Genomic DNA, 27,284 nt, shown 5'->3' with positions numbered 1-27,284 from the left:
TCATGTAGGAACATTGCGAAGACAGGGCGGAAACCACAGCATGGTCATCAACCGCACAGCTGATGCCCTGAGAGGGACGAAGAGGGGTGAGGGCCAGGGCTGAGCACAGAGGGATGGCCAGAGGTAGAGGACAGAGGAGTTCAAAAGAGGCCTGAGAAGGAGCGCGGAGCAGAGGGAGGGTGAGCAGCCACTGGGCTGGGCCTGCGTTCCCACTCCCTCCCACAGGACAGCTGCAGGGGCTCAGAAGAAGGGAGAGCTGTCTGGAGAGATGGGGAGAGGGAGCTGACAGCAGGAGTGAGGCGCAGGCCAGGGCGGCAAGCAGAACGTTCAAACGTCAGCAGTCAGGCAGGAGCCTCCAGCAGAGAGGCCTCTGCAACGTTTTACCTTTGTATTATAAAAGGCAGACCTTTAGGGGACATAAAAAGAAATCCTACACCCTCCCACGCTTAAGCTAATGAGGAAAAGTTCAGTGATAACTTAGCCCCAGGTACCAAGTGCCAAAAAGCAAAGCTGGAAATACAGCTGCCTGCAGCTGCCTGACAGTGACAGTGGTGGCCTCATCTGGGCTCGGTTACCTGGAAAGAAGGGATGAAGGATTTGGGGCGGCCCAGCATCTGGCAGTACTCGAAGATTTCCGTCCTCTGGATTGCCTCAGTTGTTGCAAATTTCAAAAACTCTTGACTAAAACCAGGGAATAACAATAAAAGAGATTGAGGTGTGGGGGACACGGGAGTTAAATCCTAGTGGATCGCCAAACACCAGCTGCAGCCTTTCATGGGGGAGTTTCCATCCTGGGCTGATCCCTGCGGCAGCTTCAAGAGAAGAAAGAGACTCTGGGCTCCCAGAATGAGTGTTTCACCTCCTCTCCCTCTCCCTGCTTGAGGCTGAGGAAGGAACAGAACAGAACTCTGCACCAGAGGCGCTGGGAGGCAGAGGCTGCGGAAACGGGGGGTCACCTGCCTTCTTGCTGAAGGGTAACTCAAGGCACTGGGCCCTCCTCTTAAACACACGGAGAGCTGGCCCCCATGCCCATAAAGCCTGTCGTGTACCTGTAAAGAGCACCCCTAGTTTGAGCAAACTCGCACAAAAGAGGGGAGCCATGTAACACCCCAGGAGCACTGAGACCAAAAGGCATGGCAGAGCAGGCGAGGACGGCTGAGCCAGAAATCGAACAAGCGTCTGTACATTGGATGTTCATTCCACCAGTGAGAATGGAGACTGAGTGAGTGTGATCTGGTCGGGGCAGGTGGTGGGGGGCACAAGAGTCTCATGCGACCCAAACTTTCTCCCATCAACAGCTCGCCATGGTGTTTAAAATCACAATCAGGGTAGGACTTTATTTCTAGGAATTTCCTCATTCAACATAAACCAACATAAACATAGGAGGGGAGACATATTAGCCCATACACACTTATTGTACATTTGGCACAGGAGGGATTCTTTGACAAGCTAGCCGTGTGCTGTCAGAGACCTGGACCTGGAAGGAACAGGCATGAGCTGGGTAGCTGCCTCAGCGGGAGGCAGTGTGGTGCAACAGTTAAAAGGGCTTTGCCGCCTGACTGCCTGGATTCCGAGTCCAACTCACCCACACCCTCGCTGTACCATCTGAGACAAGTCATTTCATCTCCCTGTGCCTCGGTTTCCCTCCTCCATGAGTACGATTAAAATCTTTGCTTGACTTCACTTCTTCATAGGGTAAATGTGTAATAATTAAAGGAAATAGTGCAAAGAAAACGCCTGGCACAACGTAAGAGCTTAGTGACTCTTAATGCGTATGGGGAGGGGGATAGAGAGATACAGAACAGGGAAGGCCACTAGGGAGCGAATCGTTCTGTCCGTGCATTCATTCACTGGGAGCTGACCGAGCGCCTCCTGCAGGAAAAGCCTAATGCTATGGCCAACAGAGAATGTCTCCAGTGGGACTCTAAGTAGCTTGTGCCCCAAGTCATTGTAGGGATGCTAGGGCCCCAAAGAGGGACTAAACATAAACTGCTTCCATTATCCAGTTTTGCCCAGGGTGGGCTCTCAGAACAGGCCCAGGGCTGCCTAAGACGGACCCACAAGCCTCCACACATAATTGGTTTTTTTAAGGAACAAAGTCAGCTTGTGGAGCCAGGGTGCCACCCAGTGGCCAAAGGACACAATACTACACAAAGGCATCAGCCCACCTCTTTGCAGAGCAAGACCCAGGGCCTGAGGCCCCCGCTGATGCTTTAATGTGGGGCCCACGGGGCATCTCCTTGCACAGACATGCACAGGTAACAGTCCCAGATAAGGGAGCCAGCGGAAGCTGAAATTCACATGAGAAAATGAAAAATGGATTCATAAAACCCAACAAGGGCTAAAACAATCCCTTGGAAAACGTCCTTCCTGTTTCCTTTCTCCCAGGTCACATACCTGTGGCTGCTGCCCAGCAAGACCAGATGATCTGTCTTCACGGTGTAGTGGCCAAAGGGCACATGGGCCATGAGGTAACAGAAGTGAGCTGCCTCCACAAGCCCCTTCCCAGCTGCAGGAGGAAGAGAACAAGACCCAGTCCCGGAGCACACCCGTGTGGGGGCCCATCATCCGGGTGGGATAGGAGAGAGATGGAAGAGTGGCCTCGGGGGTCAGAGGGGAGAAGCTACATGGGACTAAATGAATAAGCCTTTCATAGCATGAGTCACAGACCCCTAAACCCCACTCCTCCCACCAGCCCATTTGGCCTCAGACGTTACATTTCTCTTCAGCCAGAATAAGGCACGATTTCACCTTCTAGCTAAAGGACTTTTTTTTTTTTTTGAGACGGAGTCTTGCTCAGTCGCCCAGGCTGGAGTGCAGTGGCCGGATCTCAGCTCACTGCAAGCTCCGCCTCCCAGGTTTATGCCATTCTCTTGCCTCAGCCTCCCGAGTAGCTGGGACTACAGGCGCCCGCCACCTCGTCCGGCTAGTTTTTTTTGTTTGTTTTGGGGTTTTTTTTTGTATTTTTTAGTAGAGACAGGGTTTCGTCGTGTTAGCCAGGATGGTCTCGGTCTCCCGACCTCGTGATCCGCCCGTCTCAGCCTCCCAAAGTGCTGGGATTACAGGCTTGAGCCACCGCGCCCGGCCCCTAAAGGATTTTTGATGAGGAATTCTCCGAACATTTTAGTCTTTCCTGAGGGTGAAAAAGGAGTTTGAAATGCCTGCACCTGAGCAAAGAAGGAGACTACCGGGAGTCGCCATTCTTAAACTAGGCTTCCTGGGGCACCATTGTTTTCCCTGCTAAAGTCAAACATAAAAATCACATTAATTACCAACATGTTTTGAAATGTTCTCCCATACATTTTCCACTGCCTCAAAATTGAGTTAATTCAACTAGATACGATACCTGGCACAGTGTCTGGCTCCCAAGAAGGGTTCAACAAACATTAGTTCCCTTCTACTCAGGGTGCTGCGTGGTCTCCCTATGACTTGGCACAACCTTACCATAGCTATTTAAATCTAACAGAGCAGTATTTTTAAAAGCCCCATAGGAGCAGCATGATTTCTAGATGCTCTGCTTCTTGGCTAAATTTGAGAACCACTGGTCTGGAACATTCAATAGCCCCTAAGTGTTTATAAGGCCACATTCACAGAGAGATAATAGAAAGAAAGACTACAGGGTTAACCTAGAGTGGTTCAGGCAAAAACAGAATTTCCTATCTGATTGAACTGGGTCACTGAGAAATTTACAGCAACAGGAGGCAAGGTGTCCTATGCATTAACTCCATCCACAGGGGAATCCGACCCAGGGCTAGAAAAATCAGCTGCTGAGAGCAGACTCCTACAGCAGCAGAACACCAAGGCTCAGGGGCCTGGCCTGCATTCACTCACCACAGAAATTCTGCGAAACAGAGAGACAAGAAGGACATGCATTTCCCTAGAGTTACTTTCCCCAAAACATGGAGGCTCCTGGGTCCAGGAAAAGCCTGGGGCATAGACTCTGGCCCTACCTAGAATCTGAGAATCTAAGAGCAGGATGTTTAAAGCTGGTCTGGACAGGGAGGAGTTGGGGAAGGTAGGGGACAGAAGGGAAGGGAAGGGGAGGGGAGGGGAGGGGAGGGGCGGGTCAATGCTGGTGTCGCTTACCCAGAGTATCACCCATGGCAACAATCGCACGCTGATACAGCTCCGGGTCCCCAGCCTGATTTGACAGAATCACAGCCAAGTGAGGCCTCCAGTCTCCCCACTGCTTTTCTCCACAACACTGAAAAGCACCAGAAAAAAAATAACTTAAATGTACAATCATTTAGGAATGGCCAGATGTACATAAAGAAGGCTGTTGTCTATTTCCTGGTTCAGAAGCTGTGAGAGAACGCCCACTCCACCACCTGCAATGCTGCCATTCATTGATTTAGAGTTCTCATCTTTAAAAAGGTAAAACTCTCAGAAGGACACAGATAGACAGATACGTATACATGCATACATACATGCATTCACAGGGATATTGGAAAATGGATAAATAAAATGACATTGCTCACTTACTACTTTTCACATTTCTCCCCAGTGCCTGACCCCCAAATAGCTAGAGACAAAACTCAGAAAAACCCTGAGGCTTCAGTGGTTTTTTGGTTCAAGATCAAACATCCTTGGCTCATGAGTAGAAGAGGCCACAGCCTGTCACAGAAGTCAGGGGAACACGGGCCTGCTTAATGTCTTACAAATACCTATGTTTTCTGACTTTACAAAGCCCATTCACACACATCCTCTTATTTAATCTTTACAGCAACCCTATGAAGTCCAGTTCCTATTACCACTTTAGGAATAAGAAAATCAAGCCAAGTGTCCCAGCTAGGACAATGCAGAGGCAGCAGAATTCCACCAGGGGGCAACAGAGAGTAATCAGCGTGGTGGAAATGTACAAAACCCCGCATAAATGGTGTTTTCCCTACCATCTCTCCCTAAGGCTGTCCTACTAAACAAAGGAGAATTTCAAGGCAGAAAATATCAATAAAGAAACAATATAACGTCATGGAAACAACACAGGTCCCAACTCGAGTCCTGCATCTTACTAGCTTACTTACCTTGAGCAAGTTTCTTAATGTCTCTGAACCTTTGTTTTCTCATCCCTAAAATGGAGATCATAATTTCCACCTAACAGGTTATTGTTGATAATAAAATAAGATAGTTGTGTAAAGCACATCGCATGGTGCTTCACGTTTGGTTTGCATTTAATTACATGTAGGTATAAATACATACACACATACACACACACACAGTTGGAAGCTGAGCAGAGGAAAGAGGTGATTTGCACAGCTGCCTACCTTCCAATTTGTTATATAGATAGGTAGGGCAGGAGATTGCCAATAATAACTAAGATTTGGAGGTTAAAACCATTCATAATTACTTGGTCTTTGTAATTATCCCAGGGAATAAAAGATGCTTTTTTCAACTCCATTTTACACCCACTCCTTGTTGATCCAGTCAATGCAGTGTGAAGAGGATGATGACAATGATGGTGATGATAAATCATAATAATAGCAGTTCTCATGTGTCACATCGAACCATGAGCCATATCCTGTGCTAAGCGTTTCCCCTACCAACAATCACATGTGCTAAGTCCTATTATGACCTTCATTTTAACATGTAAGCCAAGCTGCTTCTTGCTGATCTACAGAAATCAGCAAAAGAGAAGGAAATCCCTCGCTAAACACACACACACACAAAGAAAAACTTAGAGGTCATTATTCTGTCTCCTCGCTGGTGATTTGAAAAAGATCACTATGAATCAGATCAATGGAGAGGTGGAGGGGACACAGGAGAGAGAGAGAGAGAGATAAAGCACCAACATTTATTAATTAACGTCAATGGGCCAAGCATGATGGTTGATATGTTCAGATGTTCTCTCTCCTTTAATTTTCACAATAACTCTGCTGGTTAGGAACCAAAATCCCAATAAAGATTAAAAACTGAGGCTCTGTGAGATTAAGAAACAAAGCCAAGTTCACCTGGCAGAAAGGCGTACATAGAGTCTAGGTTAAACTGGTGTGAAACCCACATCTGTGTTGTCCTGTTGCCGTGCTTTTCCACCACCCCATTCATCACATGAAACTGAAATCCAGCCTTTTAGTACATGCTGAAGTGCTGGGAAACTCCCTAAGATCAAATAATGCATTGACACATCACCTCTGGCTCCTCCGTTCTCTCATCTAAAAATAGGGGAAATTTAGCTAACTCTACTATTACAAAAAAAAAAAAAACATACACACACAATGAACCATAGCTAATTGTATCACTTTCTGCATTCAGTGCTTCGTGACATAATGCAGTTCCATTGTGGAGCACAGGCCATTCCACTGAATTGTGAGGCACACTCTGTGCTACAAAATAGCCGGTTGATTTGATGACGGGGCATGAAAATCATTTCTCTTTTCTTGGAATTAGCCACAAGCAATAAGAAGGATAAGAAAAAAAGGAAAAGGAAAAGCGTGAGGTCAATTTTTATTAAAACTAGTGTTCACCAAAACCCAAGCCTCAAGATATGAGAAAAGGCTACCAAAAGTAATGGCGATTGGACAGAGGTCCCTCCATGGGGAAGCCGAGAGAACACAAGGGAGAGGACCCCACAGCTCTCCCCACCAGCTGGAGAGTGGCAAAGGCAACTCAGGCTCACACAGAAAACTCTGGGTCCTGCAGAAAATGCCAGATGGCCTGGAATATGGCCTGGCCCATCCTCTGCACGAACCTAATATAAATAACTGGAAATATAAACCCAGGAAAGATTCAACTCCTTTAAAGTTATGTAATATGAGAAAGCAAGCACAGAATGTATACAAATAAACCCTAAGACAGAAGGAGGAAGGTAACATGAAAAATAGAGGGGAGAGAGAACATTCACTACAAAAACGTTGCCACAAAACAAATGAAAAATTGTCACCAGCTCTTCGGTCCGTACGTCCAAAATGACAAAGAAAAGAAGGAACAACCGTCGTGCCAAAAAGGGCCGCGGCCATGTGCAGCCTATTCGCTGCACTAACTGTGCCCGATGCGTGCCCAAGGACAAGGCCATTAAGAAATTCGTCATTCGAAACATAGTGGAGGCCGCAGCGGTCAGGGACATTTCTGAAGCGAGCGTCTTTGATGCCTATGTGCTTCCCAAGCTGTATGTGAAGCTGCATTACTGTGTGAGTTGTGCAATTCACAGCAAAGTAGTCAGGAATCGATCTCGTGAAGCCCGCAAGGACCGAACACCCCCTCCCCGATTTAGACCTGCGGGTGCTGCCCCACGTCCCCCACCAAAGCCCATGTAAGGAGCTGAGTCCTTAAAGACTGAGACAGACTCTTCTCTGGAGAAAAATAAAATGGAAATTGTACTTAAAAAAAAAAAAAAAGAAAAAAGAAAAATTGTCACCAAACATTTTGTCGTGAATTTAAGTAAAATAATGAAACAATTGCGTCTGTGAAGCAAGAGCATAATCTGAGTTATAAGAGCCCAGGAAATAGATGGTGGATAACAGGAGATGAATGTAATGTGCAGAGCTTAGGAAAAAAGTAGGGGGAAATTGAAGAAATAGACAGAAACACCAGAGCACAAAAGCAAGAGACACCGGTGAAAACACAGTAAAGGACAGAGGAAGGAAAAAAGAAAGGAAGGAAACAGGGAAGGAGGAAGGGAGGGAAGAAGGGAGGGAGGGAGGAAGGGAGGGAGGGAGGGAGGGAGGGAGGGAGGGAGGAAGGAAGGAAGGAAGGAAGGGAGGGAGGGAGGGAAGGAAGGAAGGGCGGGCAAGAGAGGAAAGAAGAGAATAAAAAATTATTAAAGAGAAAATTATAAGTATAATTCATATATGTATATATATGAAATATGTGTACATGGAATTCCTGAAAAGGTAACCAAAATAATGGGAACAAAACAAATATTGAAGGATATAATCCAAGAAAATATTCCTGAACTCTAACATATGAATGTACATATTAAAAGGACATGCTATATATACCCCAAGGAAAAAAATGGATCCAGACAGTCAACACCAGGGCATAATCTAGTAAAGTGACTGGACATCAAAGGTAAGGAAGGAATACTTTGGGGCCAAAAGATCAAGTCTCCTATAATGGGAAAACTATCAAGCTGGCCTCAGACTGTCAGCCACATCAACTCTAGAACACTGAAATCGAGTATGTCCAGCTTCAAAGTGCCAGTGTGCAGTGGTGGGGAGCATTCCTCCAGAGAAAAAGAAGGGCAGCCCTGCCAGGGGAAGCCTGAAGAACAGGCACAGGTCCTCTTGCCATTCACACAAGAGCAGGCAGCTTTGACATTTTGGGAAGGCCAAGGTCTTCAGAGTCAGACAGACCCAGACAGATCCTGAGCCCACCACTCACTATCTCTGACCTTGGGTCATCTTACACCTTTGCAGCTCAGTTTCCACATCTGCAAAGCAGAGAGAATATTTCCTACCTCTATGCATTAAACCAAGTAATATGCATCAAAGCACTTAGCACAGGGCCCAGCACATGGTAAGTGATTAACAAACTATTAATATTATCATCACGTTTGCTCCTGAAAGCCATCACACTCCTGAGCAGTCCCCACCCCCTCAAGCCCTCGGGATGCCAGGGTGGTAAAGGAATCCTGTCACAGGGGTACCGTGGCTGCCTGTGGAATCCTCCCCGACATGAGCTGGAATAGGGTCTGCAGTGGGTCATTGAGCGCCAGCGTGCTGGTGAAGCTGCAGAGAGAAGGATAGTCAGTGAGGACCACGCCCAGGGAACCTCTTTACCCACTGCCCACAAGGCTCAGGGCCTCACCTAATTTTATCAGATTTTGGCAGCTTCCTTAGGAACGTGAACATCTCTTTACTTTCTGCCGTGCCTCTGTCACATCCTCCTTTGAGGAGAGATGGCAGGGTCCTCAATCTACCGCACACCCCAGCTAGATCTCATTGTTGGGGGTATTTTCTGCACCTTGGTCTTAATGGCCTAACTCTGGAATAACCATTTCTGTGGGCCTTCTTCCATCACTGAGATGACCCATTGACATCTCAAAGGTCCCCTGGAGAGCCACAGCAGTTTATCTGGAAGCTTTTCTCCATAGGCACCCCCTTCCCAGCCACCCTGATCTCCCACTCCCTGCAGCCCTCCTCCACACCAAGCCCACAGCACTCAGTGCCGTTTTTCTGGCTCATCAAGAGCCTGGGTCTGTAGTGCTTTTGCTCACAAGCACTAAATAGCCATTTTCAGTAACCAAAGAGGCGTGGAACAGGGGCCAGAAATGATCCTGCTGATGACAAACCATGGGATATGCTTAACAAGGATATAATAAGCTCTACAGCTGATTTGAGATTTAAGCTTACTCAGTGAGAGGTATTTTTCACAATTCACTGGGCTCCATCAAAAATCAATGGCCCAAGGCAAAAATCTGTAGCAGAGATGTATGCTACAATGTGGGGCTGTGGGATGTTCGTTTTCAAAGCCCAAAGGAAAATCATGCTCAGAACACCGTCCTTTATTTAACAGCACCCTTGCCACCGGAACTCCAAGCATGTATCATAATACAACTTCTGTGTTCCTCACCATTCCAGTCTCCAGGAAGACTGAGGGTGGAGTCGTCATGAGACTCAACCGAGGCCATCATCCAGAATGGGCCCGCCGGTGGTGCAGTCATTAGGCCCTCAGACTGAACTTAACATGGAAGTGTTACGTGTTTTTGTTTGTTGGTTGGTTTGTTTTTTTGAGATGCAGTTTTGCTCTTGTTGCCCAGGCTGGAGTGCAATGATGTGATCTCTGCTCACTGCAACCACCACCTCCCAGGTTCAAGCGATTCTCCTGCCTCAGCTTCCAGAGTAGCTGGAATTACAGGCGCCCGCCACCATGTCCAGCTAATATTTGTATTTTTAGCAGAGACGGGGTTCCACCATGTTGGCCAGGCTGGTCTCAGATTCCTGACCTCAGGTGATCCACCCACCTCGGCCACCCAAAGTGCTGGGATTACAGGCATGAGCCACCATACCGATGGAAGTGTCATCTTCTAATTCAACCTCTGCCCAACATGATTTACGGCCAATTCAAATGTAAGTTCAGCTGAGAGGATAGCTTCCTTCACAGCTCTAACCAGCACTAGAGGCTAAACACTTTGAGGTAGCATCTTTCTTGCTATCTGACCCAAGTCTGCCCCTTACAGGAGGGTCCCTCACCCCACCCACCACATTTGTCCCTGCCAACCCGTGGGTGCTAGGAGGAGCCTGAAGGACTTATTCAGAAAGCCTTCTCCATCCAGCACCCCTATTTGATCCTGGCTTTCTTTCACTCTGTTTCATCTCCTTATTCCAAACTCCTGGCTATGGACTCTTGCTTCCATCCCTAGCTCATCCTGGTTTGGGCGTTTTTCCTGGTCCACGCTGGCACCCAGATCACAGTGTGCTGACGTCATTTCTGACTAAGCACATCTCTTCAGTCTCAACACCTCCCACTGCCGCCGATGCAGACTTCTGGATCTCACTGCCAGTGCAAAAACTCCTTTTCCTACCACAGCTCACGACCCTGCTACCCCACACCCCTACCCTACTCTCAGTACCCAGATCTCATCACAAGTATAAACAGTAGACAACTGCTTACGTCAAAGACCCTCAGTCCCAAGGCTCTAAGGAAGTGATCACCTACCCCTCATTACCAGAACTAGCTGGAACAGCCACTCCCAAAGAGAGAAGGCTACTGCAATGTAAAAACCTATTTAATTTTTGAAAACTCTCACCCTGGGCAATTTTACTAAAACTCTGTATTCAATTTAGCAGGTAGAAAGAATGTATCTGTGTCTAAATCAGAGACATGCTATGTCCAGCTCAGAAAAGAGAACATGGAAAGATCCCTGGAGTGGGAGGCTCCTCGGTGCATCTGGCGTTTCTCCACACCCTCATCCTCCACCTTTGGTGAGGAGGCCTCTCTGCCCCACTGGTCTCTTTTGTTAAGTTCCAACTCACCCACTCATGACCCAGCTGTAGGTCCGTGGGTCCATCTTGCTGGACAAGAACAAAGCATGGCCCCACAAGTGGTTCTTCATGGCCCACTCCAAGGCTTCCTGAAAACCAAAACATCACATTCAAGAGTGCCTTTCCCACCTTCCACTCACAACAAGTTCCTGTGCTTAGGCACTGCTGCATCCTGAGCAGCGGAGGCTGGGCTTCCAGAAAATTCTTAGAGCCTCATATAAGAATGTGAACAGCCAGAAGCAGGTTGTAGCTAGCATAGTGTTTTTCTCTAGGATGTCACCTTCACCAGCCTTCACTTTATCAAAATCCACTGTGCTATTCCATCAGCTTCCCGTCAGACATGGTTGCCAGTTAGCCTCATCTCTTTAGCAAAAGTTTCGTAGCACTTGAACATCAAGACTGCAGTAAATACCAATGTATAGTATACTTGAAAATCACTAAGAGAGGAGATTTTAAGTGTTCTCATTAGAAAAAACACGATAAATATGTGATGTGACACATATGATAACTAGCTCCATTTAGCCATTCCACAGTGTGTGTGTATATATACACATATATATCATGTTGTATACTATACATATATACAACTTTTGTCAATTAAAAAAATAAAAGATAGCATCATATACAAAAACAAGAAATTAAATATTTAAATGTAAAAATGAAAAGTACTTCAACTTCATTTTTATAAATTAATTTTGAAGTAGAAAAAGCCCTTCTAAATATGACCCCCAGAAACTTACAATTTTACACAGAAAGCCCTAAAAACATAAAGAGCTCCAACAAATCAATAAGTGAGGATCAGAGACTCAATAGAAAAATGCAGGAAATCAATGACAAAAAATTCACAGATTAAAAAATATTCAACTTCATTGAATTCATTTTGAATTGAATTGAATTGAACGTATTCATTTCAATAAGAGAAATGCAGGCCTAGTGTGGTGGCTCACACCTGTAATCCCTACACTTTGGGAGGTTGAGGGGGAGGATCACTTGAGCCCAGGAGTTTGAGACCAGCCCTGGCAACACAGCAAGACCCCATATCTACAAAAAAAATTTAAATTAGCTGATAATTTTTTCTTTTGAGACAGTCTCTCTCTGTCACCCAGGTTGGAGTGCAGTGGCATGATCTCAGCTCACTGCAACCTCCACTTCCCAGGTTTAAGCAATTCTTATGCCTCAGCCTCCCAAGTAGCTGGGACTACAGGCCATGCCACCAGGCCTGGCTAATTTTTGTATTTTTTGTATAGATGGGGTTTCTCCATGTCACCCAGGCTGGTCTGAAACTCCTGGCCTCAAGTAATCTGCCTGCCTCCCAAAGTGCTGGGATTAGGGGCGTGAGTCACCACGCCAGCCTTTTTTCACTTCACAGATTGGCACCTATCAAAGAGTCTGAAACACACTTCGGTGAGAATGTAGGAAAACAGGCACTCTCTTGCATTGCTGGTAGAGTGAATTGGCACAACCTCTAAAAGGCAATTTGTCAGTATCTATCAAAATTACAAACCATATCCTTTGACCCAACACTCTGCCTCTAGAAATTTATCTTACATGTATTCTCTCACACTGGGCAAAATGACAGTGGTTATTCATTGCAACATTGTAATTGCAGAAGACTGGAAGTACTCTTAATGTCAAGCTATATGGAGTTTAGTTAAATTAATTATAATTTATCAGTAGAAAACTATGCCAATGTAAGAAATAATGAGAAAGGTATTTATATAGGCTATAGAGCAGAGGTCAGCAAAATATGGCCTAAAGGCGAAATCCAGCACACTGCCTATTTTGGTACAGGCCATAGCCTCAGAATAGTTACCGCCTTTTTAAGTGATTGGAAAAAAAATTTTTTTAATTTCACTATGCATTATAATTATATGGTAACTCAAATTTCTATGTCTATAAATGGAGTTTACTGAAACACGGCCACACCCATTCATTTACATATTTTCTGTGACCACTTTCACACTATAAGGGCAGAGCTGAGTAGTTGTACTAGAGGCCCCATGGCCTGCAAAATGTAAAATGTTTACATTTTACATTTTTTACATCTGTCCAATTATAGAAAAAGTTTGGCAACCCTAATATAGAGTGTTTTCTGAGGTATTTTGTAAAATGGAAAAGGGAAGGTACAGAAATGGTATACAGTATGCTATTTTTTAACAAAGAGAAAATAACAATATAAGCATAAAATTTCTCTGGATATTTCAGAGAGAAAAATAGGGTGACTAGGGGATAGGAGCATCATTTCCCAATTATGTCTTTTTTATATTTTAATTTTTGAATGAAATTGATTCAAATTGATTTTAATTATCTATCCAAACACTTAAATTTTTATGACTTTTGTAAAGTATAATCTCAACCTCAAAATTGAGCTAGAAATCAATCTTCATCTGTTTAAAGTACAGACAGTCCCTGCTTTATGAGTTTCTGACTTTACAATGGTGTGAAATCAATACACATTTGGTAGAAACTGTACTTCAAGTGCCCATACAACCATTCTGTTTTTCACTTTCAGTAACATATTCAATAAATTATATGAGATATTTAGCACCTTATTAAAAAGCAGGCTCTGGGTTAGATGATTTTGTGGGTTAAGGTAAACATTCTGAGTACATGTGAGGTAGGCTAGGCTAAGTTATGATGTTGGGTTAGGTGTATCAAATGCATTTTCAATTTATGAGATTTTCTATTTAATGATGGGTTTATTGGGATATAAACATTGTAAGTCGAGGAGCATCTGTATTCAATATTGATAGGAAGCCTTAGATATAGCAGAAGGAGTATTTGTAAACAAACTTCCTGGAAATTAATTTGGTATATATATAAAGAACCTTTTAAAAGTGCATACCATTTATATACCCAGTAATTCCACTTCTAGGAATCTGTCCTAAAAAATTTAAAAGATCAGACAAAGACTCATGTAACAAGATGTGTAAATTATATAATTTATAATGGTTGACAAAATTGTAAATAGTCTACATATTCAATAATAGTAGAATAGCTAAATAAAATATGATACATTAATATGATGGAATATTGTATAACTATTTTTTAAATGGTGCTGTTGGAGCATATTTAATGCCATGAGGGTATTTTACCATATCATCTTAAGTTTAAAAAGAGAAATAAACGATTGTATATGCAATTTTATTTTCTTTTTAATATATATGCATGGAAAAATGCTGGAAGTAAATATATCAAAATGTTAACAGGTATAATCTTTTCAATTTTTTATTTTTTTATTTTTAATTTTTATGAGTACATAGTAGGTATATATATTTATGGAGTAAAATATATGAGATATTTTGGTACAGGCTTGCAACGTTTAATAATCACATCATGATAAATGGGGTATCCATCCCTTCAAGCATTTATCCTTTGTGTTACAAACAATCCAATTATACTCTTTTAGTTATTTTTAAAAGTATAATTAAATTATTATTGACTGTAGTTCCCCTGTTGTGCTGTAAAATACTGTCATATTCATTCTATTTTTTTTGCACACATTAACCCTCCCAACCTCCCTCCCACCCTCCCTACTGCCCTTCTCAGCCTCTGGTAACCATCCTTCTACTCTCTATCTCCATGAGTTCAATTGTTTTGATTTTTAGCTCCCACAAATAAGTGAGAACATGTGATGTTTGTCTTTCTGTACCTGGCTTATTTCATTTAATAGTTCATTGTCTTTTAATGGTAGAACTGTGGGTGTTTTTATTTTCTTTGTTGCTTCTTTTTGAACTTCTCGCATCCTCCCTGAAATGAGTATATACTATTCACATAATTGGAGCAGGGGTGATTGGTGGAGAGGGATTGGGCGAAGGGCATACTTGCCTTCTTCCTTCCATAGTAGAGCAGTCTAGTGAATTTCTCCACGATCTGCGCAGGTGTCTCCACACTGGGGGGGATCTCTCCAGTGAGCAGGTTCGGGGTCCCAGAGCTCAGCACTGGCCAGTCCTCATTGGTCAGGCTGATGAGGTTGGCCACAGGGGGCTGCCGTTTGTACTTCTCCAGCTTCTTGCAGTCTTGCATTAGCAGCTCAGCAATGTCAGACCCCACCATGGACTGTAAGGCAAAGAGGATCATCTGAGGAGAATCCTATGGGTCCTCAGGCTGGCCTCCCCAGCTGGAGAAGGAAGGCACCAGGGAGCCTGCCTTCTTCGCGAGGAGTCCAATTATGCAAACATAAGGCAGTCCTTTCTTAGATTGCTATATTTCAAACTTCAGCATCACTATCATGGTTATTTTCTGCCTGTCAGGAGCCACAAAGCTTACCAGAAACATTTACAATTTCACAGGTATATTACCTGGCTGGTGCAATAACTCAGAAACTACAATATTCCCAGACTAAGGAAGATCATCAGGGAAGATTTGCATTAGCAAACTGGCATTGACATTTGAACAATTTTTCCCCTTGGGGCAATTTGTGGCTTCTTTAACATTGCTTTTCATAATCATGCCATAAACATAATCTTATCTATCCCATGAAGACTTCAATTTCAGCCTGCACCTGCTCTCCCACCAAAACAGTAACTTACCCCATTCTGGCGACAAAGGAGAACCAAGAGCTGCCACAGTAGAGCCGAGTCTCTGCTCCCCAGTGTCTCAGATTTGCAGCTCTGAGCTGCTTTCTGCTGGCAAAACGTCATAATATCCACCTTATGTATATCTTCCCTACATGGAAAAAATTTAGGGAGTGAAGAGTGAGCAGGCAGACACTTCCCTGTTTCGGACCCCAGGCTCCTCCTAAGTATGCAAGTGCTGGCTGGGCTGTAGTTGAGATAGAAATCTGACAAGCCAGGGCTAGGGTAATGAGTCTATAGCTATAGGATAGTTATTTTCTTATAGAACAGGAAGAAGTTTCAGAGATTCTCTCATGCACCCCCTCCATTTTATAGATGAAGCAACAGAGGCCCAGAGACCTGAAGTCACTGCACAGGATAGCAAGTAAAAGCAGACTTTGGAGTCAGACAACCCTGGGTCTAAATCTCGGTCTGCCACTTCTCTATTTAGACAAGTTTCTTACCTCCTCTGAGCCTCAGCTTTGTTCCCTAAAATAGGGACAGTAAAAGAACCTACCTCCATACAAAAAGGAATTAGAAAATTGTGTGGCATGTATTAAGTGATCAATATGATTGGCATTATGATTTGCTCAAGATCATCCAATAACATCAAAGCCAAGTTAGGCTTAGTACCCCAGTCTTTGAATAACCCAATTCACTTTTTTGACCCATATCTGTATACCCGCGTGTAAGAAACAGAGAGAACACTCATTTTTACTTGAGGGAACTGTCAGATGCCATAAGAGGAATACATTTATATAGTAGTGATGATACTTTCCATGTGCATAATCTCACTTGAGACTCACAGACAAGCCTCGGGTAGGGAGAGCAGGTGTTATACCACTTCCAGGGGGAAAACTAAGGTTCAGAGAGGGCTGACCTGTCCACCATGGTATTCCTAGCACATAGGATGCCCGAGCCTGAGACCCATGTTGGCTGTCATCCAGCAAGGACTCTCTCCTCAACAAAGATGCCCTGAGTTACATTTATCAGGAATATAACTAAATATTTAAAAGCAGTCCTAGCTGAGTACTGCAGAGGGCTCACTCGCACACTGTTCCGTAACTTGAACACTGCCGATCTTATCTACCTCTCCAGGAAAAAGCCACTGTCACAAGAATTGTTTCTGCTATGATCCACTCGTCAGGGACTTCCCAGGCGATGCTCCACTTTTCTGCTAACATCTGTCAAGCACACGGAACACTAAAACTTCCTACTATGCAGCCTCTGCAAAATGGAACTGGTTTTAGATTTCTAAACTGTCATGCTAATTTTGCTTTCTGTCCTTCAACTACTGAATGGCTTGTCAAAATGACTCAGGCCACATCTGGTTCTATCTTGTAGCACAGAGAATTCCACTCCAACAAGGACGGACTTTTTTTTCCAAGGAAACCAAGAACATATCTCCAAAATGCTGATCTGAGCAGGAAGATTGCCCTTACTCAGCAGCTCTTACAGCACTTTACCTAATCAAGGGTCCTGAGAAACTTCTCATCTCCTCTTGCTCTTCGGAATCATTAAGAATAACCTGCAATAAAACAATCAGATTTTATCTTTAAGACTGTGTCCACCCTAGGCCCCTTTCAGTCAAGTCTAGTATCAGACCCCAGGGCCGTGGGGCTAGGATGTGGCTCAAGGCCTTGTGGAGAAAGCAGAAAGGAAAAAGTGAATCTTGCTGCTAAAGATGAGCCACTGACATCTCAGGAAAAACATAACTCTAGCATCAATTCTTTCAGAGAAGAGCCCCACCCATTCCTGCACCCCCTAATCCAGGGGGTACCTGGCCCAGTTTCCACAAGAGCATCCCATTCCCGGAGATGCCCCAGCTCAGGCACAGGAAAGCAAGGTAAGCACGTTAGGAGTAGTTAGGTAAGCAGTGTGCTGGCATTCCAGGAACACTGGGTCTTCTTTACCTCCATGCTGTGCAGTTCAACAAGGGCTGCTTGCCCGTCAGTGGGAGAGCTGGGACCTACACACACCAGCTGACCTCCTGGCCCGAAACTCACAGGAACATGAGGAACGTAGAACTTCATGGGCGCTTTGGGACCAGCTGAGGAGACATCCTCTGACCAACAGACACAGATGGACATTGTTAGCGTTACTTCCATCACTTTTCTTTAGTTCAGGAATATGCCACAGACATATTTCTGCCCAAATTCTGCCTGAACCAAAATAAGATTCTGGGTGGGTTGTGTAATTAGAAGAAGCCCATGTTCCCTGCTCCAGTCAGATTTAAGCCTCTGAGAATGTGTCACAATACAATGCATGGGCTTGATGATTCAGTCCAAATGATAATGCACTCAGCCCAGACTCAGTGATGTTGAGAGGCCAAGGAGTCTCTGGCTTTCGTGGCCTCTATACTCATGACAAAGTTCCTACATCCAGACAAAGCAATGATGCTTTGCGTCTTGCTTTTGCTTTTCCTAATTCTCTCTGGTCTTCCCTTTCTTAAAAGCACCACTGAGTGCCTCCTTTCCCAACCTATGATGGATAGGGGCAGTGTTCCCTTCCAGGAATCAGCTATGATGCAATTACTATTACAAGCAAAAAGATAGAAAATGGAACCAAAGTTGACCTCTCTGCCCCAGAGACCTACATAAGCAAATGCGGTGGACAATGATCCATCATAAGGCTGACTTTCCCAGAGACTTTCCACCCAGCCTTTCCACATCAGATTCAACCAACTCTTGTGATCATTTTAGAACCCACCAGCCTGAACTGGACTCCAAGCTGCTGAAGCTGGGGGATCATCCCGCTCGGAGGCATCTGTGATGTACTGACTGAGCTCATAGCTGCTGGAGCTGAGACCAGACTCACGCTGCTGGAGAAGGTTGGACTCACTAGCCAGTGATGGCTGAAAGTTAAAAACAATACAAACACATAGGAAGAAGTTTCAGAGAGCTGGTCTTCTCAAGCGTTCCTTCAAAGAAACAAAACACATACAGTGAAAGTGGATGTGTTGAAAGGAGAAAAAGAGAAAATCAAGTTGATAGGCATTTGCCAAAGGATATATTATGACCCAATGGAAAGAGCGGAGGCCTTGGGGTCAGGGGCCCTTGAATTCAAATCTCAGCTTTGTCTTATACTCAGCTGCTGTGCCCCTGGACACGTGACTTAGGCTCTCTGAGCTCAGTGCTTTCATCTGTGATATAATCATATCTGCCCTATATACTTCAAGTAATTTACGTATTCATTCATCAACTTTTTTTTTTTTTTTTTTTTTTTTTGAGACAGAGTCTCGCTCTGTCATGAGGCTGGAGTTCAATGGCACGATCTCAGCTCACTGCAACCTCCACCTCCTGGGTTCAAGCGATTCTCCTGCCTCAGCCTCCCAAGTAGCTGTGACTACAGGTGCACCACCACGCCAACTGATGTTTGTATTTTTAGTAGAGACAGGGTTTCACCATGTTGGCCAGGATGGTCTCAATCTCTTGACATCATGATCTGCCCACCTCAGCCTCCCAAAGCCCTGGGATTACAGGCATGAGCCACCGTGCCTGGCCCTCATTCATTGACTGTTTAATGAGCACCTGTTATGCTCTAGGTGCCATGCTTTCCCCTTGGATGCAGGTGTAAAGAAATTCATGGGTCCAGGTATGATGGTTCACACTTGTAATCCCAGCACTTTGGTAGGCCAAAGCAGGAGGATCACTTGAGCCCATGAATTTGAGACCCCAAATTGCAACATAGCAAGACCTCATCTCTACAAAAAAAAAAAAAAAAAAAAAACATAAAAAAATTTAGCTGGGCACGGTGATGCACACCTATAGCCCCAGCGACTTGGGAGGCTGAGGTGGAAGGATCACTTGAGCCCAGGAGTTCAAGGCTGCAGTGAGCTATGACCATGCTGTTACACTCCAGCCTGGGTGACAGAGCAAAACTCTGTCTCTAAAGAAATAAAGAAAGAAATTCATTGAGTTTACATCTTGTGTGCATACAAGTAAAATAATGAATTCAAAAGCTCTTTGGGCCAGGCCAGGGGCTCACACCTGTAATCCCAGCACTGTGGGAGGCCGACCCAGGAGGATCAGATCGCCTGAGGTTAGGATTTCCAGACCAACCTGGCCAACGTGGTGAAACCCCATCTCCACTAAAAACTACAAAAATTAACTGGGCATGGCGGCACACAGTTGTAGTCCCAGCTACTAGGGAGGCTGAGCCAGGAGGATCACTTGAATCAGGGAGGTGGAGGTTGCAGTGAGCCGAGATTGTGCCACTGCACTCCAGCCTGTGCAACAGAGTGAGACTCTGTCTCAAAAAATAAAATAAAATAAAAAGTAAAGCTCTTGTACACTGTAAAGTGCTGTACATGTGTATGTGGCTGCTGTCATTGTATTGTTACTATTAGTCATAATCATATGTGCCCTACCCTATTAAGCACTAAGTATACAAAAGAAATTGACCTCAAAAATCATACAAACCTAATAAGGGAGACAAGATTAATACAAGACTTTCAAAATTAAGACCCGATCTCTGGCTGAGCATGGTGGCTCAGACCTGTAATCCCAGCACTTTGGGAGGTCAAGGTGGGCAGATCACGAGGTCAGGAGTTCAAAACCAGCCTGGCCAACATGGTGAAACCCCGTCTCTACTAAAAATACAAAAATTAGCTGGGCGTGGTGGGGGGGTGCCTGTAATCCTAGCTACTCAGGAGGCTGAGGCAGGAGAATCGCCTGAACCCAGGAGATGAAGGTAGCAGTGAGGCGAGATTGTGCCACTGCACTCCAGCCTGGGCAACAGAGTGAAACTCTGTCTCAAAAGAAAAGAACCATCTCTGTAGTATATTTGCAAATTTTCCACAAATCTAAAATGATTCTAAAATAAAAAGTGTATTTTTAAAAAGATCTCCATTTTGTGGCCCAGCTGGTGCATACAATAAGATTTTTAGAGGAGAGGGATGAATGAAGAGTTAGAAAAGGTTTCAAGCCCTGCTTCTCAAACCTGAATTCAAAGATTCTAGCAACTTCCCTCTTCCTGGGTTAAACCAAATTGCTAGTCCCCTGGGGTCCCTAACACCTAACACCTGGATGAGAGCGTCCTCTCTTTCCCAGTGTGTTGGAGTGAGCTGGGTGACCTTTCTCGATCCCCTCAATTTGCTGAAAATGCAAAGGAGTTCAGTTTAGGGCCTCGGTTGCCTAAGACTGAGGCAGTAAGGAGGGAAGAAAGGAAGGCATGGGTGGAGGTTCTGCCAAGAGGGAAGGAATGGGTCCTCCAGACGGCTGACCGCTGGACATCCATGCCCAAGGGCCCTGTTCTGCCACTGCTGACAGTGTCAGCTGCAACACATGGACACAGTCTCCAGCCCCCACGTCACTTTAGGTTACCTTAGTTTTCTGGGCCCCAGCAAGCAGGCTCCCTGGAAACAGCTCCCCGGGCCACTCCTGTCCAGAGTTGGAAGCAGGGCTGTCTTTATAAGGGTTCCTACTGTTAGATCTGCAGCAAAATGACAGGAGCAGTGAGCGGGGTTCCGGGCAAGCCAGCAAGGCTGAAGCACTCTCTGCCGGAAGCTGACCTGCTCCAAAGCATGGTCAGGTGCCATGTCAGCCTGGGTGCCATAGGAGAAAGCATTTTCCTCCCACTCGCCACCTCAATCTACTAATCCCAGAAAAACAGGAGTGCTTGAGTTCCACAGCTCAGTGGCTGGAAGCGGCCTCAGGTCCTGATGAGAACGGTTGGTCTCTACAGCCTGACATTCTGGAATGACTTACATCAGAGTGTTTAGGTTGGTGAATTCCAGAGCTGCGAGCACCAGGACAGATGCTTGGGCAAAACTCTCTTCCCTGTGTTGTCTTACCACGGGGAGATGGCCCATTCTCAGGGCTCTCAGGCGTAGGCTGAGGAGAAGCACCCCAGCCCCAGGTAGGTTCTCATGACCTAATCATGAGAGCTTTTTCTAGGCCATATCTGTTCTGAGGCCAACACAGAATTAAAGTCCTCTTTTAGGACAGACCTCAGGGAACCTCACAGGACTCAGACTTGCCCAGCTTTGGGAACAGACTCTCAGTGATAAGAATCTCTCTTCCCAGGGTCCATATTAACAGCGGACCAGGACCATCCTTGGATACTCCCATATCCCTGTGGCTGAAACAAAGGTACACAGGCTTCTGGAGGTAAGAGACCAGCATCAGACGCCAGAAGATTTGCCCAACATAGTCTGAGTTTGACAACATCATGTCAAACTGGCCTCTCCTTTTGCACTTACTGGAAGTGGGTCTCACTATTTGTTCCAAATGGACTGTGCTGGTTTTCATAATGATGTTCATCAAGGTACTTTTGCTCTCGGTAATCTTCATGCCAGATATAAGGACTCCTTTGCCTTGGCACTGCACCCTCAGAGAAAACAGAATCAAGACAGGTCACTTGCTGTTTCTGAAAGTTCTTAGAAAGATATTAGTGAGCTGTGAGGAGTTCCTAGAGCACAGTAGATCTAAAAACATATTTTCCAAATTGAAAAAATAGATAGGTAAGAGCTAATGATGAAAGTCCACAGGACGCCTCTCAGACCCCTCTGAACTAATTAGCGTGGATCTATACAACCGCACAATGATGGGGATTGGTGTGTACATGTGTGGGGGGCAGGTAGGGGGGTGTGTGTGTGTGTGTGTTCAATGTTGAAACAGATTTATCTTTGCTAGCAGTTCAGATGCTGCCATTAAGACACACCCTATACTTATTAGTATAGGGGAGAACACTCCTTTGGGTGCATATCTGCTGTCCTCAGGGTGAAGTGACAGACTCCTACTATAGCCCAGCAGATGTCCTTAAGAACTGACTTCACTGTTACTTGGTCGAAGACTATAATCTTGGCTATAAGGCAAAGTAGAAGAAAAAATGTGGATGAAGTGCAAACTACCCATAGTACTAGTAACAGTACCATCATCTATGCAAACAAAGGAAAACAACTCCTTTATGTCTCTTCTCAGGACATCGAGGAGGAGTGTTTCTGCTGTGGTCTCGTCTGGCCAAGAAAAGATGTACAAGGTGAGGGTCTGAACATGGCTCCGTCGGTCTCTCCCCTGCCTCTCAGACCAGCTGCCCCATCCCCAAATCCCAGAGGCTTCTTGGAGACTTTTCCATACCTCTTTCTTCCTGCAGCCACTGCGGGTGTCCGTGATAGTAGTAACTTCCATAAGCATATTCCTCCCTCGTTGTGGGAGAGTGATAGCCCTGATATGAATTCTCATACCCTGGCCTAAAATAGCACAAAGAAGACTGGTCAGTTGAGGACAAGGGTGGTAAAGACAGAAACCAATGGAAGACTTGACAAACTAAACAGCTTCAGAGGACAGAGTTGTGACCCAGCCTAGAATCTGCTTGAAAGCCATGGTTAATTCTAGATCCTATAAACAGAATCAGAGCAAGAGTCAGGCCTTTGTTGCATAACAAGAGTAGAATTTTTATAGTAAAATTTTTTTACTTAAAACTCTTTTCTAAAAACCTCTTTTTTATTTAAAACTCTTTTACTTTATAGTAAAACTCTCACTCCCCAAATACATACATATTATCTTAGAACACTCTGTCCTGACATTATCTGAGAAAATCACTTCCTGAGACGACTGTGTTAAGTCTCCAATACACCACTGTAACTTCCATGCTTATTCCAGATGGAATTGAGATTAAAAAGTCAAACCGGACCATCTTAAGTCTGATTACTTTTATTGCCTCTGTCCTGAACATGCCTCTCTTTGAGAAGTCAACAATCCAAAAAGATTGGGGAGAGGACCATCATAATACTAATGTTTTTATCAATTAGTAATTTTTTTTTTTTTTTTTTTTTTTGAGACAGAGTCTCACTCTGTCACCCAGGTTGGAGTGCAGTGGCATGATCTCGGCTCACTGCAATCTCCATCTCCCAGGTTCAAGTGATTCTCACATCTCAGCTACCCAGGTAGCTGGGATTACAGGTGTGCACCACCACGCCCAGCTAATTTTGTTTTGTTTTGTTTTGTATTTTTAGTAGAGACAGGGTTTCACCATGTTGGACAGGCTGGTCTCGAGCTCCCAACCTCAGATGATCCGCCTGCCTTGGCTTCCCAAAGTGCTGGGATTACAGGTGTGAGCCACTGCACCTAGCCCAATTAGTAATTCTTTAGTATTTCTTAGGGACAAATTTCTTTATAATAATAGTCGTAATTTCAACCCTGAATCTGTAAGCAGGTAAATATTACCCCTAAAGTAGAACATAGATGGCTTCCAACATTCCGTGAAATATTAAGTCCAGTGCTACAGACCAGGGAAACAGGAATTCCAGATTCTCCAACCTGAATAGAATGACCTCACTGCAACCTCTGCCTTCCGAACTTGCAGCCTCCAAGTTTCTATCTGCTTTCCCTAAGGTCGATTTTTTTAAAGTTCCCATTCATTCAATATGGATTATTGGTATGCCTGTTACATTCCGGGTACTGTGGTAGGAACTCGGACTCTTCTTGGTGCCGGTAGTGTCATGCTAATCCCAAGGCAGAGTGGTCTAATGACAATGAGGAACTCCTCATAGGGATCTCCAAGAAAAGCTTTTCCATAGTCTACATATACTACCTTTTGCAATCCCAGAGCAAGAGGGTTCCATCTGCTCTTTTGAATTTCACCACTTTTCTTCCCTCTACACTGCCCCCCGCAAACCCCCAATACTCAATTGCATTTGTGATGGCTTCTTTAAGAAGCTCCACTAGGGAATAAAGAGGAGAGAAATACTATCTTCAGTCATCAGAAACAAATTTGGGAGAGGACAGGATTTAGCTAAAGCCATGTAGTAAGGCAGAGAAGGAAAAAGAAAAAAGGGGGAGAAAAATAAAAGGAAAAGGAAGAAGGAAAAGAACAATCTATTCATAAGCATTTAGGAGAGTTGCATTCATTCCAAGCCCTAAAGCCATACCTTGAATACAACTGACTGGGATAACCACTTTCGTAATAGTCAATTCTAGACAGAGGCTGATGCCAGTCCCCAGGCCTGGAGGCATAATGGGACTGTTGATGGTCTGTCCTGGGCTCCTGCTGTGGCTGGGGGCTCCCACGGTTGTCTTGCCATTGGTGAAACCTCTCTCCATTGTGCCGAGAGTGAGGGACAGGCCGATGATGTCCATCTCTCCGAAACCCTTGGTCTGGATCCTTTGAGGGTGCTGTGACCTTCCCTCGTGTCTGGGGCAGCCTCTGGGGAGCCCAAAGTTCCATCACTGACTCTCTGAATTTGTCTTGGGTTTTGAGTAAGTTGTGTAGTTATTTTATCTTCCTGCAGACAAAAGAAAAAGGAAAAAAATCATCATTTGAAACCTATATCCAAACATAGTGGTTGATTAGGTTTTGTGAAAAGAGCAGCTATGGTCCTCAAAATCTATCTAAAACAAACCATATGGTCACGGATACAGAAAAATCTGAAAAAAAAAAAATCTCAGATACATGAAGCAAATAACAGACTAGACAATTATATTGATATTGCTTAAAAAATTAAAAAGTACATTTGGAACAACGACAGATGGGGGAGGCATGGGAGACAGATAACAGTAATAGGTACAGCTAAAAATGCTATCAAGGAATCCCAGTTGATGTTTCTTCACATATTCCCCCAGCAAGTGTTTATTTAACACTTACAGTGGAGGCCCTGTGGTATCATAAATAGAGTGGGTCTTGCAGAGAGCTAGATCAGAGTTCAAATCCTAACTCTGCCACTTAACTAGCTAGTTCATTTTTTCAAGCCTCAATTTCCTTACCCCTGAAATAGAGACTGTAATGACTACCTTGCAAGGTTATTGACAGAGTTAAAGATAACCTCTGCAAAGTGCCTGACATGTTACCCAACATGTTAAAGTGCTCAATAAATAGTAGTGTTATCAAGGATAAAGATGAGGGTAGTATGAGTGGCTGAAGATGTTTACTAAAGAAAAAGAAGTTTAGGCCGGGCATGGTGGCTCACGCCTGTAATCCCAGCACTTGGGGAGGCCGAGACGGGCGGATCACGAGGTCAGGAGATCGAGACCACCCTGGCTAACATGGTGAAACCCCGTCTCTACTAAAAATACAAAAATTAGCCGGGCGCAGTGGCGGGCACCTGTAGTCCCAGCTACACGGGAGGCTGAGGCAGGAGAATGGCGTGAACCTGGGAGGCGGAGCTTGCAGTGAGTGGAGATCGCACTACTGCACTCCAGCCTGGGCTACAGAGCAAGACTCCGTCTCAAAAAAAAAAAAAAAAAAAAGAAAAGAAAAAGAAGTTTAGACTGACCTTTTCAAGAAGCACCTTTTCTGAATCCTTACGTTAACCCCCCAAAGAACTAGAACCTATATAACATGGTCATCCCTGCTCCTCCAGAGAAGCCAACAAGAGGCAAATTTGGGATTGTTTTCATAAAAAATTAGAAGGCCATGTCTCAGGATTCTTCCTGGCTGGAGATTTTAAATCCTGGAAGTCTCCCTAGCATCAAACTAATTTTCCCCCACATCCCCACGTATTCCTGAAAAAGGAAAATTGCTCCAAGGACTGATTACCTTCCAGGTTCCTCTGCTCATAGCACGGGGTGGTGGGGGGCAGGGGTTGCACCCGCCAAAGGAAAGCACGCCTCAGATCTTACTCTTGCTCAGGATTCTCTTGTGTCAGGAGCATCCACAGGCTAGGTCTGCCTCGATATTTTCTTCCTTAGGAACTGTTTTAGGTTGCAAGATTCTGATCAAATCAGTTAACTTGTTTCCACTACTAAAGGTCCGAGCCTCACATAAAAATTCATATCAGAACAAAAGGTCAAAAGGGTGGGTGTTGAAATCGAGACGTCACTCTGCTCAAACACCAGGGAGCCAGGGTCGACAGCTATGAGCCAAGAGCTATGAGACAGCAGAACACACAAGAAGAGCAAGGTGCAGAGGGGGCCTCCCACCTTAAGGTCACTCACAACTCAGGGGAACCTGTGGCTTCCTTCCCATGTCAGCTCACTCCCTTGAAAAAGCCAGGTGCAATGACAGCCTTTGCCAGCAAATCCCAGGAAGGGCCAAATGTCCCAGACACAAGGAAGGGTACATGAGCCTTTTCTGAAGGCTGGTGGAACTCAAAACCATTTGGACCAAGTAAGCGGAATGAGAAGAAACCTGCTTTCTCCTTGTCCCCAGATAGTCTCACTAGGCAGCCCTTCCCCAAATGCAAAGGTGCAACACCCAATCTTTCCACTGAAATCACATCATTTTGCTGCCAAGAGACATCAACTCCAGCAAATCAGTCCTCAGATTAAGGACACCAAATAAATAGCAACTTCGATTCTCAAAATGAAGGAATTACATCTATGATGACAAATCACACTCACACATTCACATAAATGACCTTTCCTCGCCCCGGTAAAGGCCATCTCGCCTTTCCTAATCTGACGGCACAGCACGTCCAGCTCAAAGAAGGGAAAGAAGGGAGCAAGTGTTCCCACACACCTGCTCCGATGGCTTCCCACCTTCCTTCAGCGCTGCTCCAGGGACCTGGCCTAAGAGTGCCCCCTCTCCTCTTGGAGACTGTCAAAGTCCAGGTGCCACATCTACCACGACTCACCGGGCCCTCAGATCTACAGCATGTCAGTTACCTTTGCAACTGCCCAGCCTCCATGGAGCTGATTCATTAGGGCAAAGTACAGCCCAGATACTGCAGTCCGGGACCCGCCTGACTTGAAGAATTTGCTCTGAACGCTGTCAGAGACTGGCGCTTCTGTTTGCCTGAGCATGGACTGAGCCAGGTTCACTCACATGAGGAATCATTCAAATTCCCACAGCAATCACGGAAGAGAGACATCAGGAAGAGGAAGTCCAGAAGCCCCGAGGCAGCCGGGTCTGGCGCGAAAAGCGCCACCTTTGG

General features: G+C 45.0%; 2 protein-coding genes across 3 annotated transcripts in view; one reads left to right on the top strand and one right to left on the bottom strand.

Moving 5' to 3' along the window:
• The window catches only part of LOC101021192 (protein transport protein Sec16B), a 47,125-nt gene extending 20,118 nt beyond the window's left edge, over nt 1–27,007 (bottom strand). For both annotated transcript variants that reach the window (XM_003893616.4, XM_031658309.1), the window contains exons 1-15: nt 25,949–27,007; nt 24,345–24,698; nt 22,552–22,664; nt 21,675–21,795; nt 20,797–20,905; nt 18,182–18,326; nt 17,386–17,537; nt 16,939–17,000; nt 15,449–15,584; nt 14,745–14,975; nt 10,908–11,005; nt 8,579–8,660; nt 4,087–4,204; nt 2,398–2,509; nt 576–681 (exon numbers count right to left, since the gene is read on the bottom strand). In XM_003893616.4, coding sequence (XP_003893665.3) covers nt 576–681; nt 2,398–2,509; nt 4,087–4,204; nt 8,579–8,660; nt 10,908–11,005; nt 14,745–14,975; nt 15,449–15,584; nt 16,939–17,000; nt 17,386–17,537; nt 18,182–18,326; nt 20,797–20,905; nt 21,675–21,795; nt 22,552–22,664; nt 24,345–24,640 — 1,881 coding nt within the window. In that variant the 5' untranslated portion in view covers nt 24,641–24,698; nt 25,949–27,007. The remainder of the gene's footprint in view (nt 1–575; nt 682–2,397; nt 2,510–4,086; nt 4,205–8,578; nt 8,661–10,907; nt 11,006–14,744; nt 14,976–15,448; nt 15,585–16,938; nt 17,001–17,385; nt 17,538–18,181; nt 18,327–20,796; nt 20,906–21,674; nt 21,796–22,551; nt 22,665–24,344; nt 24,699–25,948) is intronic.
• On the top strand, nt 6,882–7,328 carry LOC101021552 (40S ribosomal protein S26). Its single transcript, XM_009195127.3, has one exon. The coding sequence runs from the start codon at nt 6,900–6,902 to the stop codon at nt 7,245–7,247; it is 348 nt and encodes a 115-aa protein (XP_009193391.2). The 5' UTR covers nt 6,882–6,899; the 3' UTR covers nt 7,248–7,328.
• Nucleotides 27,008–27,284: the final 277 nt, after the last annotated feature.

Source organism: Papio anubis, chromosome 1 (assembly GCF_008728515.1).
Source record: "Papio anubis isolate 15944 chromosome 1, Panubis1.0, whole genome shotgun sequence".
Taxonomy (NCBI): Eukaryota; Metazoa; Chordata; class Mammalia; order Primates; family Cercopithecidae; genus Papio; species Papio anubis.
This window is presented reverse-complemented; position numbering and strand designations above follow the sequence as displayed.